The sequence below is a fragment of the Schistocerca serialis genome, chromosome 6 (assembly GCF_023864345.2).
Source record: "Schistocerca serialis cubense isolate TAMUIC-IGC-003099 chromosome 6, iqSchSeri2.2, whole genome shotgun sequence".
NCBI classification, from domain to species: Eukaryota; Metazoa; Arthropoda; class Insecta; order Orthoptera; family Acrididae; genus Schistocerca; species Schistocerca serialis.
In genome coordinates, this window is record NC_064643.1 from 114,311,946 (window position 1) to 114,325,444 (window position 13,499).

A 13,499-nucleotide genomic window follows, 5' to 3' on the forward strand; every position below is an offset into this window, starting at 1 on the left:
CCACTTATCAGGTAGGCATTTTTCCATAATTAGAAGTTTTTCTAATCACTGTTTTATTTGCCTTACCATATTTAATGGCCACATTGAAATATTTGGGAAAGTAACCCAAATCCCAGCTGTTTCAAAAGCTTATTGATACAGTTTCAGAAAGTATTCCCAGCCAAGTTGAACAATAGAAAAGCTAGGCTCAAATAATGACAGTATTATCAACAGGAAGATTGCTTCTCGCCATACAGTGGAAATGTTTAGTCGCAGACAGGCAAATTCAGAAGAAGGTTTTTTGGTTGAAAGCTTACTTGTTAACAGTCTTTTTGTGTTGCCTGTCTGTGACTCAGTATTTCCAAATGGTAAGTACCAATCAATCTTTTTCATAATATCATCATTATCCCAGTCGAGTTGGGTACATTAGCACTTTTACTCAAGTATGCACTCAAATAACTAAGTGAAAGTTCCAAAATATCTTGCTCTGAGAGGTTTCTTATGAATGGTTTGTAAACAAATACATATTGCTGATAAAGAATAATCATCCAATAACATCTCATCAGTGTTGTTTCACAAAACAAACAAAATAAAACAAAAAACATTAAACACAAATTTACATTTATGAAGCAAAATGTAGAAATAAATGTCCCACCAAGGAAGCTATCATCATACGTTGTTTTATCCTTGTTGGATCTTGCGAACTCTATGGTGAATGACACAACCAGCCACAAATACTTTTTAAATGTTTTACTTTACTGCCATAATGGGTTTCAGGCTAGCATGTCCCTCTTCAGATGGCTAATATTTTTCATTACACAGATGTTTTAACTAACACCATGTCATCTGCACCCCACTGCTCCCCACTAAATACTCAAATATTCTTGTACAGTGTGGAGCAGATGATGTAGTGTTGATCAAAGATCTATGTAATGAAAAATATTAGCCATCTGAAGATAGGAAAGGTTGTGGCACCAAAATAAAACATTTAAAAAGTATTTGTGCCTGGTTCTGTTATTCACCACCTCCCTCATATAGCGATCTCTCAAATAAAAATGTCAGGATGCAACGTCCTTATTTTTGCAGATACCTTCCTTCCTTTCTGGCGCCCCTTACCTAGCCAGTGCAGGGCTTAGGACTAATGTTGGGCTTCTCCAGTTTTGTGGAAAACCAACCATACCCTTATATAGGGTAGTGTTACTGTGGGGTTGCCACTCCCAAAGACATTTTAAAGCTACTGTCATGCCCCTCCCACCTGGGAAGAAATCAGTGTACTGCATCTTCTTGCATTTAGTGTAACCTCATGGGCAAATGTGACGTCATTTTTCAAAGTGTTAGACATCGTGTAACTGAGGCAGGATGTGGGAACCAGCCTGGTATTTATGTATGTGGATGTGAAAAAACCTAAAAACCACATCCAGGCTGGCAGGCAGGTGCTCAGCTATCCTGACAAGTCCTTTTTCTTTGTGCAAATTAAACCACCCAAATTTTGCAAAAAAAAAAAAAAAAAAAAAAAAAAATCATTATTGTGATGTAAACTTGGTTCACGTTGTACTTTCACACCGTAATTGATTTCTTTCACTTTTGGGGAAAAAAACTGTCTGGGTCAAAAACTCCTCCACAAATGCTTTTTAGTTTACTGCCTTGTCACCTCCCTGCCCCCTTCCCCACTCCCTCATGAACTGGTGTGTTATGTCAGAAAAACAGGATTTCACAAAATCCTACATTTCGCTGCTTCTACTGGATTCTTTTAAAAACATTAAGAATATGTACTCCAAAATACTAATCTGATCGTTAATGTCATACCTTCTTCAAGGGCAACTGTGTCGATGTACCCAGCAGAGAAAGAGCAAGCTTTCACTTTTGCTTGTGTTCCTTTTTCTATTCTCTCTGCTGAATAGGTATCGTTGGGGAAGATTCATACACATGGCTTTATCTGGATACATAACAAGTAAAGGAACTAGTTTGAAATCCACTGTTGCTTTTACTTGTATTTATTTTTCTATTCTCTTTGCTGAATGGGTATCATTGGGGAAGATTCATACACATGGCTTTATCTGTATACATAACAAGTAAAGGAACAAGCTTGAAATCCATGTTGCAGGAGGACTCAATAATTATTTAAATAAATACTGCTTCTCCAAAATCATTGATTAGTCATAACACAGCAAATGGCACTATTACTTTCATTACCATTTAGTTTGAGTACATGAGAACTTTTGATTGAATTGCATTTTAATTGTACCAGGGACACAGTTCGTCAGCCTAAAACACTTGTGCTATTTCGCAGTGTGGTACTGTTGTAGCTACGTACCTTGTTCTTTTCCCATATCTATAATCAGTTTCTCTACTAGTAAGTTATCAATTTTAAGTGTTTATGATATATTTTTAACATCAAGTTTATGTCTGACTATATTGAATTATAATGACAGTTCATCGTCCATTTCCAACACACATCTTACATTTACAACACTCAATTCTGCACCAGAAAATGTTCAGATAACATTCTCACCCTCCCATTTATGAGGTGAAAGTCTTGCAATAACACACTGTGTATTTGCACTTACATTTCGCTGTGGCAGACAGGAAATATTATGATACCATTTATCAAATCGCAGGTGTAAGAACTGGAACCAACTATGTGTTAGACTGTGACATGTGGCATGACAGTATCCCAACAAGCCACCTTCCTCAATGTTGACCTCCACCTCAAAGATGGCTGCGTCAGTACTTCTGTTCATATCAAACCTACCAACCAGCAGCAGTACCTCCACTTGGACAGCAGCTACCCATTCCATACCAAGAAGCCCCTTCTATACATCCTAGCCACCCATGCTCGTTGCATCTGTAGTGACAAGTGATTCTCTCAGAATATACTTAGGGTCTCACTGAGGCCCTCACAGGTTGTATCCCATGTCTTGTCTTTCCGTTCACCCACCATCTCCAAAATCTCACCATCTGACCATCTGGCCACAGAGGAGCATTCCCCTCGTGACTTAGAACCACCCAAGACTGGAGCAGCTGAATCTCATTCCCCACCAGACTTTCAACTACCTCTTGTTGTGCCCTGAAATGAGGCATGTCCTATCAACTATTCTTTCCACCTTCCCAACGTAGTATTTTACCAGCTACTGAACCTACACAATATCCTCATCCATCCATACACAACCCCTGGACCCAACCCCTTGCTTCATGGTTCGTATCCTTGTAACAGACCTAGATGCATGACCCGTCTGATATATTTTCCCACCTCCATCACCACCGCCACCGCCACCTACTCCAGTCCGCTCACAACCATCAAAGGCAGGGCTGTCGGTGAAACCAGTCATGTGATCTACAAGCTAAGCTGCAACCACTGTGCTGCATTCTATGTGACATGACAGCCAACAAGCCATCTGTCCGCTTGAATGGCCATCGACAAAACAATGTTATTAATTTCAATGAGTGCTTGACAGCCTGGGCTACCTGGATCCTTCCCACCAATACCAGCTTTTTTGAACTGCACAGGTGGTAACTCTCTCTCTGCAGTATATCCTATGTTCCTGTAAACATCCTGGTCTCAGCCTTTGGTAGTTATTGTCCTTACCCACTCACCCATCTAACCCCTTCCCCATTCCTATTCCACACTACACAACCCTCGATTCCACCAGTACACTCAGTCTTTTTACATCTCTCACTTTCCACTACCACCCACAACTGTCTGCCCCCCTCCCCCTCCCGGCCTCTGTCTAACCTCCTAACTGCACCTAGCTGCCCCACCCTGCCCACATTGCCCATCTACGCTCTCACAAGCAGCATTTTTTCATCCGCCACCCCTACTCTGCTATCCCTCCCCCCCCTCCCCTTCCTCGCCACCCAATTGCTTCTCTCATCATGTGCTGCTGCTTGCAGTCTGGCCTCAGCAGCCAGAGACTGTGATTATATGTGTGTGAGTTGTGTTTGCGTGAGTGTCTTGTCTATTTCTGATGCTTGCCTTGTTTGCTGAAAGCTCACTTTCTGACAGTCTTTTTGTTGTGCCTATCTGCGACTCATCATTTTCCATTGTTTAACATACAACATACTGCACACAAACAACAATACTGCTGCCACAACAGAATTCCAGAATCCAATTAGTGACACTGGTAATGGGACATCAAAATTTTGTGTCATTGAGGAAATTAGTATTAGTTATTGAGCTTGAGGCTTGACAAAGCTTGAAAGTTTTCTTTTAATTCATGCAGTAACTGATGTACTCGATAGAAATCTGTCCAGCATTCCAAAAGAAAGCATTCCAGGAGGTCAGATGATTGCAATAACATTATTTAAAAAATGAAATTTATGTTACAAATGTCAGACATTTGGGACATTTCACTGCCTCCATACAGTCTTTGAGGACACCAGGAAAATTTGTTAAACATAGAGACTATGTTGGAAAAATGGGGTTGGTTGGGAACCATACCAATGCTGAACTGTCTTTTCTTGAGTTAAATGGTACATTTCTCACCCATTGCAAATCTTTTCAATATGAATCATATAGACATCTGCTAAAATATCAAAATCAATCAACTCAGCAGTGTATTAGTTCACATTCAAACACATTTTGTAAAAAGTTATCCTATACTCCTCCTTTTTGGTTATTCTTATGGTTGATAATAGAATATTATCTAGGGCACAAATATACAGACCTATCCTCATTTATAATTTATGTACATTTTTGTAACTTGGATTAAATTAGACTGTTTTGTGTCTTTCTTTAAAATATAATTAGGAACCAGGAACTGGCAGTTCAAAAAATTTTCAAAGTGGATCCACTATACGAGGGGTGTTTGAAAAGTCCATGCAAAAATAAAAACTACTTACGTGTTTGGGGTAAACCTTTTTTATTTTTCGACAGAGTCTCCTCTTAGACTTATACACTTCGTCCAACTCTGTTATAATTTGTTGATCCCTTCCTGATAATAGGAATTGCCCAAGTCTGCAAAATAGCTATTAGTTGCCGTAATCACCTCCTCGTTTGAATAAAATCTATGTCCCGCCAGCCATTTCTTCAAATTGGGGAATAAATAGTAGTCCGAGGGAGCCAAGTCTGGAGAATAGGGGGGATGTGAAACAAGCTGGAATTCTGTTTCCAATAATTTTGCGACCACACCTGCTGAGGTGTGTGCTCGTGCATTATCATGATGGAAAAGGACTTTTTTGCTATCCAATCGCCGGTGTTTTTCTTGCAGCTTGGTTTTCAATAATGATGAATAATATGCACCTGTAATAGTTTTACCCTTTCCCAGATATTCGATGAGGATTATCCCTTGTGAATCCCAAAAGACAGTCGCAATAACCTTTCGGCCAAAGGAATGGTCTTCGCCTTTTTTGGTGCAGATTCTCCCTTGGTAACCCATTGTTCAGATTGTTCTTTGGTCTCAGGAGTATAGTAATGTATCCACAGTGATGAAATGACACTTAAAGTCCTGCGGATTCTTCCTGAACAGCTGCAAACCATCCTTGCAACACTTCACATGATTCCGTTTTTGGTCAAGTGTGAGCAATCATGGAACCCATCTTGTGGATAGCTTTCTCATGTCCAAATGTTTATGCAAAATATTATGTACCTGTTCATTCGAGATGCCCACAGCACTAGCAATCTCACGCATCTTAACTCTTCTGTCATCTGTCACCATATCATGGATTTTATCAATGATTTCTGGAGTCGTAACCTCCACAGGGCATCCAGAACGTTCAGCATCACTTGTGCACATATGGCACTCCGAAAATTTTGAAACCACTTATAAACCATTCTAATTGAAGGAGCAGAGTCACCGTAATGTTTATCAAGCTTCTCTTTAATCTCCTTAGGCGTTTTGCCTTTCATAAAGTAATGTTTAATCACCACACAAAATTCTTTTTCGTTCATTTTTTGACAATCACTCGACTTCGTTGATTCACACGAATGCCAAACACAAAGAAATGGAGCAATATAGCTGAATCTTGGTGTGCATTCTTTCCAAAGATGCTACTAACTAAGCATGACCTCGATACATGCCGGTGGTGGCATCTCTAGGACTTTGCATGGACTTTTCAAATGCCCCTCGTATGTAGTGTCACCTGCGACATTTCCTCCACTTTCAGTGACTGCCCAGTCTAAATAATATTACTACTGAAAGACATAAAGTTATACAGCTGTAAGATATCGTGCATTAAAATCAGATATTGTTTTCTGCGAAAAATATGCACATTTATTATAGGTGTATTTACCTTTGTTTCAGTTACGGGTACTAAAACTTGCACAGTCATGGACGACTATGAAGGTGCTACTGAGCATTATTATATCAACCATTGGTGCTCTAGGAAACTTAACATTTGTGTTAGTGATTGTAATATACATTTTTGCTGTTATTGGTATGCAACTTTTTGCCAAAGACTATACAAAGGAGAGATTTCATCCAGATCCTGTGCCAAGGTGAGCTACATGCATTAAATTATTAATTAAGTATATTTAATATTCCACAATGTTGTACTACACAAAACATTTAATTTAAGGAATGAATTATTATGATTATTTAACATTCTGAAATTAAAGAAAATAATCACACACACACACACACACACACACACACACACAAGGTAGGTCCTTCCGCTCCCGGGATTGGAATGACTCCTTACCCTCTCCCTTAAAACCCACATCCTTTCGTCTTTCTCTCTCCTTCCCTGTTTCCTGATGAAGCAACCGTGGGTTGCGAAAATTTGTGTGTGTGTTTGTGTTTGTTATTGTCTCTATCAAAGTACCAGCGCTTTCGTTTGGTAAGTTACAGAATCTTTATTCCCACATGGAATGTTTCGCTCTATTGCTGTCATTCCAATCCCAGGAGCAGAAGGACTTACCTTAGGGGGAAAAAAGGACAGGTATACACTTTCACACACACACATCTATCCGCACATATACAGACACAGGCAGACATATGGATATGTCTGCCTGTGTCTGTATATGTGCAGATGGATATGTGTGTGTGTGCGAGTGTATACCTGTCCTTTTACCCCCTTTTTTCCACTCCTGGGATTGGAATGACTCCTTACCCTCTCCCTTAAAACCCACATCCTTTCGTCTTTCCCTCTCCTTCCCTCTTTCCTGATGAGGCAACAGTTTGTTGCGAAAGCTTGAATTTCATGTGTATGTTTGTGTTTGTTTGTGTGTCTATCGACCTGCCAGCACTTTCGTTCGGTAAGTCACATCATCTGTGTTTTTAAATATACATATCTGTGTGTGTGTGTGAGAGAGAGAGAGAGAGAGAGATTTAAAAGGACAGAATTTTTAATTCTTGCCAGCAGCAAAATTTATTGATAAAGATGAACAGAAGAACTGGATACAGGTTGTTAAAAGGATATGGAAGCTTGCAAACATGCAAAATTAATATCGTTGGTTTTAAAATGCTTTGAAATATTGTTCATGGAAACAGCAGCAGTTGAAAGCACTATAACAAAATTTTAATTACAAACAGTCATGAATGCATGCAATATTATAGTAATTGTTGTAAAAATAAATTATCATATGTGGTTAAGACTGTTTCTAAGTAAAATCTTTTACAATTGGTTTTGTTCACAATGAACTAGATGGTTTTTGCTATTTTTATTCCCTCTTTCTTCTCTCACCTCCCTCCTCTCTTTCTCTACATTTTCTTCACTCCTCTTCGTCTCTCTCCTACTATCTTGTAGTGTCTCTTTGTAGAAATTATTGAGCTTTCTTTAATTGTCTCGTGCTTACTAAACATCCATGTGCACACAACAGCCCTGTAATTAGATATCTAATTCTCCTTTAAATCTTGTGCCTCTTCAGTCAAAACTTACTGGTACTGATTAGTATTATTGAGATTGTACCGGTTGGGATTATCTTAAGTGTTTATCTTCAAAGATCAGCTGAACACACTCATAATTCTTAAATTGAACTGCATCTGAAATTTTCTTTCCCATTAATTTGCTTTTTACATTATTGTTGCTTCAGATAGTCACCCCTATAGTCCTGCTAAAATTACTTTACCATTGACATTTGTCACTGGCTGTAACAATGTTGTCATACCATCTGCCACTTGGTTAAAGGCAACACGAAAGCATGGCAAGTCACTTCACAAGTGTTGAAGTGCCATTCTTGTAACACAGAGCAGTGTTGGTAGTGGGTGCTGTTAGATATAGTTGGAATGGAAGACGCTCTGTTTGCAGCTGATTCTCAGTGACCAGGGACTGAACAGTGGCAGACAACACATTTTGTAGTCCTGAATTTAGACTCTTGTCATAACCTAAGCACAACATTGTGATGTGCAATGTATCTGAGAAAACATCAGTTAAAAACTTGCAGCAGAACTATTAATGACACTCGTTTCATTCACGGTGATCAAAGCTGACCTCTACCAGCAAACTAAAGACAGAAACATTTCATTTTCAGCATTAAAAGTGAACTGTAACATCCACTTTTGTCATTTGCCTCTGACTGGCTACACAAGCTGACACAATCTCAATCGATAAGCAGTCCTGGTTGCCACTCAAGGCAATGCAGGTTGATTCCAAATGGAAAAAGAATGATAGGAAGAAAAAACAAGAGCAAATAAAAAAGTCAGTATGATGATAAAAATGATGGAACAAAAGATTTAAAATATAAAAAAACATTTAAAGCAGGTAATTGATAATGATGATGATGATGATGATGATGATGATGATGATAATAGTAATAATAAGAGTTATTTTGATAAACATTTACAAATAAAAAATTATTTCACATGAAAAAAATTCGAATCCACAACCTTCTGCACATCAGGACTGTAACTTAACCACTGCACTACAGCAACACTTCTTGTTATGACATTATAGTTATTCCTCTATAGGACCAGTGGCAACGCTGAATTGGGTCTTCAAAAAGTTTGACCTCATTCAATGTTGTTTGAAGCTTATTGACTGTAGGTCAATCTCTGTGATGATAATAATTGAATATTTGACACTGAATTATGTCCTCTGTGAAAGGAATCCGTAAAGTTTGGATAGTGCTGTGTGTGAAATGTGCATATTTCATTGTCACCATTTGTGTGTGTGTGTGTGTGTGTGTGTGTGTGTGTGTGTGTGTGTGTGTGTTTTTTTGACATGTCTGATGAAATGTGAAACAAAAGTATCAGACATATGACTCACAATCCAACATGGGATCCAACATATCAAGAAAAGAAGCCAGACAAGGAATTGGAAGTGTATAGACTGTTTGGTTGTGGCGAACAGTTTGGGCATGATGCTGATTGCTCTGATTGGAGGGAGACAGCTCTGACATGTGAAGTGTCAAGTCATTATAATCAAACTATAGTCACCTATGACTCATAACAAAATTTAATATGCTTCTTTTTTCTAATGCAGTATGAGCAATACTGCTGTTAAAAACTAGAGAGCAATTGTGTTGCCTTTTCCCAAATATTGAATCAGTTATTCAATATTAAATTAACTGTACATATATAGTGTGTAATAAGATATAGTTTTTTTTCTTTTTTTTCTGTGTATTTAAGATAGAAACTTAGATCAAATTTTGCTTTAGAAAAGCTGTAGATCCTCCTGGTTACCCATAATTGGGCTTTCAAGCATTCCAAAGTGCACCTATTTGGTCTAGTATGGTATGTATCATCTACAAATATTTCTAATACCAATTTTCTTGTACAGAACTTTGACTAATCCCATTTAAAAACTGGTGTGCATTTTCTTTGAATTTCATCAAGAATCCTTTCGAATAACTGCCCAGGTTTGAAGCATATTGTTTCTAGTATCAACTGCCATTGGATGAGCTGACCATCCCTAGAAGTAAATTTTTCTCGCCTAAAATCTATTCAAGAGTAAAAATTGCAATGTGCCTGTTCCAGAGCTGAAAACATCCACTTAAACTTAACTAATGATCTTACGTGGCTGGAACATGCAGTGAAACAAAGGAAGTTCATGAAGTCTACTTAATAACTCAAACCAACCTCTCCTGGTGTTTCATTACATTATGGTTGTTTATTAAAATTACCATTCACAAAAAACAGTGTCAAAACACTTAATAAAACTGATACCTTTAAGCATGAACAGTGTTTTTTAAAGAAATTATTCAAAACTATTTTTATTAACAGTTTTCAACATGTAAGATTGTCATCTTCATATATTCAAAACAATTTTTGGTTGTGCATTCATTACTCATTCCACGTTAACATTTTAATGGAATATATATTGCACATTTCACAGAGGTTTATCAAAAATAAATTTACAAACAGGTTTCTCACAAGTAAAAATATACGCAACTATAATGCATCTTGTGGAACTTGGCATGCCTACATATGTAGCACTCCTTTGATGTTTATCAGTTGTTAAAATGAACAATATATAGTAAAATGGCAGATTTATGCCAATGTTTTCATATACATGATGAGTAAAGCATATCTTGAAACCTTGTCACTCGAAATTCATAGTGCAACAGGTTCAGTCAGTTGCAGGATTTACTTCAGGTAACACACTTGCTTTGGTTCATGTCCACTTTCTTGGATAAAGAATAAATCTAGCATCTGCATCTCACTTATCTTCAAATCTTATTGCAATTAACTGCTGCAGTCATTTACTCTAAACAAGTGTCAAAATTTCATGACAGATTAAAGCTTGTGCCAGAATGAAATACCCACAGGCTATGTTTTCACTGCCTGACTCAGAGCTTTTATCTGCCAGTTTTTTTCCTGCTAACTTTCCAAACCCACTCTCCTACTGCATAACAATGTGAAAGTATTTTTATTTAGTAATCAGAAATCCATTGCATATTTATCAGCTATTTTCTGTAATTATTTGCAATGTCTGTCCATTGACAAAATAAAATAGTCACAACAAGAAAAATATTAATAAGTATCCATAAGAATTTCTCATGTATAATTGATTGTTGTATTAATCTTTCTGATTAATATGGGGAAGTGTATTTTTCATAACTTTTACAGTAAAAAGTCATTGTGAAAATGTTTTAAATTTCTCTTAATTTCAGATGGAACTTCACAGATTTCTTCCATTCTTTTATGATGATATTTAGAATTTTATGTGGAGAATGGATTGAGCCACTGTGGGACTGCATGAGAGCAGAGAGTGAGGAGGTAATTTTGATGTAGAATGACTGAAAGCAGCTACATTTTAATTTATCATACATGTTTCACACTTTCATTAATTTATTGTCCATCACTGAGTGCTTTTTATGCTAGAAAGCATGTAAAATCTTTCATTCTATAGTTACTTCCATACAAATCTCATTATAATTAAATGGAAGGTAGTTTTTTTATTATGAAATGTGATTTATTTACATATTATACATTTAATCTTACTTCAATGGTGGTTCAGAAAACATGTCAAAATGTGCAGTATAATTAATGTGTGCTATTACAGTTAATGAGATTTATATGTGTTTTAAAATTGGTTAATTTATTTAGTGAGAATGAATACTTGGGTTTACAGATAAAATAAGACTTATGATGGAAGACATCCTTCTTAAATTGAGTAGTGGAACTGCTATAGTAAAGTATCATGCAGCTTTTCCTCTGAATTTTCTTGTCTTTTAGATTGTTGTAAATTTTCTTTCCCATATATTAGGGAGCCAGAGCATATAATTGTAACAGTCATAAGGAAGCATAGAAGTATCTTTACCTCATGTGTTACTTGAATGCTTTTCATTGAATGTAACACACATGAATCACAGAAGATTATCTCTCAATGAAAATAATCAATGTATTAAAATATGACAAAATTGGCTAAAAAAATTTACTTGCCAAGCAGCAGCAGGAGAAAATGCATGTGAAAGATAGAGAAATGTGCAAGCTTTTGGAGCCAGTGGCTCTTTCTTCTGGCAGAAGAATTGAAGAGAAAGGAAGAGAGACGAGGGAAAAGGACTGGTGAGGTTGAGGAAATGGGGAGAGTTGCAGAAAAGTCTCCCAGAACATGGGTCAGGGGAGTCTTACTGGATGAGATGAGAAGGAAAGACTGATTATTGATCCCTGCACCAAATGAAATTTGGAAACCTGAGAACTTAAAGGCGGAAGAGAGAGTAATAAGGAAGATAGAGATTACTGATAAAACATCGTGCAAGAGTCATAAGAGTGAAAGATGGTAGTCAAATAGGAGTGGATGGGGTGGGGAAGGGAGGATGTGGAGAATAGATAGTTCGGAAAATAAAATGTATAGGAAAATGCAAGGGAATGAAGAAAATGAATAGTTACTGAATAGAAATGCTGAGGCTACAAAAATTAGCGTAGATTTGGGGCAAGCAGGTGGTGAGAATCAACCATGTGTTGTAACACCAGTACCCATCTGCAGAGTTCTGAGATACTGGTGTCAGGATGGAGAATCCAGGTGGCACGTGTGGTGAAACAGGCACCAAAGTCATGACTGTCATGTTCTAGAACATACTGTGGAACAAGATATTGTGTGTTGCCAGCATACACCCTCTATCTATGCCTATTCATCCAAACTGATAGCTTGGTGATAGATATACCAATATAGAAGGGTGAATAGTGTTTACATAATACCCGGTACGCGACATGCAATGTTTCACAGGTGGTTCTCCATTTGATAGTACATGTTTTGCCGGTTACAGATCTGGCATAGGTGGTAATAGGAGGGTGCATCAGACAAGTCTTACATTAGGGCAGTCACAGGGGAGGAACTATAGAGTTGGTGCAGAAGGAGCATAGGGTCTGACCAGGATATTGCAGACATGGGGGGTGGGGGCGGCGTGTGAGGTAGGGGGCCAGAAGGCAACGAAAATCTGTTCTAGTTGTGATGAGCAATATGTCACACAGAATGGACCTTGATATTAGAAAGTTATAGCCATGTCAAAATAGCTGATTAATACATTCAAGACCAGCATAGGACTGAGTGACATGAGGTGTACTCCTGAGTTGTTTTTGGAGGGATCAGCTCTATCAGGATTGAATGTGATGGCCCAGGAAATCTGATTTTGAACTAGGCTGATGGGATACTTACATACGATGAAGGCTGGGGTGAGAATAGTGGTGTATTGCAGTAAAAAATCTGCTTGTGAACAGATATGTTTGCCTTGAATGTGAAACCTGCATGGGAGGAATGAAAAGGATGATGTATGTCAAGATGTAAGTACTGTTGTTTATTCATAGGATTAATATGATTAGAAGTGGGTTGCTGACCCTTGGCGAGGAAAGGATAGATTGCTACTCACCACAAAGAGAAGGCATTGAGTTGCACACAGACACAATGAAAAAGACTGCTAAAATATTAAAGATTTTTGGACAATATGTTGCTCCTACAATAGAAAACACACCCACATTCACACAGCCACAACTCACACACATGTGGCCATTGTATCATGGTGTTGTAGCCTGATTGTCCTGAGATGTCTGTGTGTGTGTGTGTGTGTGTGTGTGTGTGTGTGTGTGTGTGTGTGTGTGTGTGTGTGTGTGTGCGCGAGAGAGAGAGAGAGAGAGAGAGAAAGAGAGAGAGAGGGAGAGAGAGTTGTGCTTGTGTGAAAATGTACGGTATTCTTTTGCAGAAGAAGG

At 37.9% G+C, this 13,499-nt stretch overlaps 1 protein-coding gene across 1 annotated transcript in view; it reads left to right on the plus strand.

The window, feature by feature from the left end:
* Positions 1 to 13,499, plus strand: part of LOC126484672 (sodium channel protein 60E-like) — a 277,274-nt gene that overhangs the window by 122,610 nt on the left and 141,165 nt on the right. The window contains exons 13-14 of the mRNA XM_050108265.1: positions 6,219 to 6,412; positions 10,967 to 11,072. Coding sequence (XP_049964222.1) covers positions 6,219 to 6,412; positions 10,967 to 11,072 — 300 coding nt within the window. The remainder of the gene's footprint in view (positions 1 to 6,218; positions 6,413 to 10,966; positions 11,073 to 13,499) is intronic.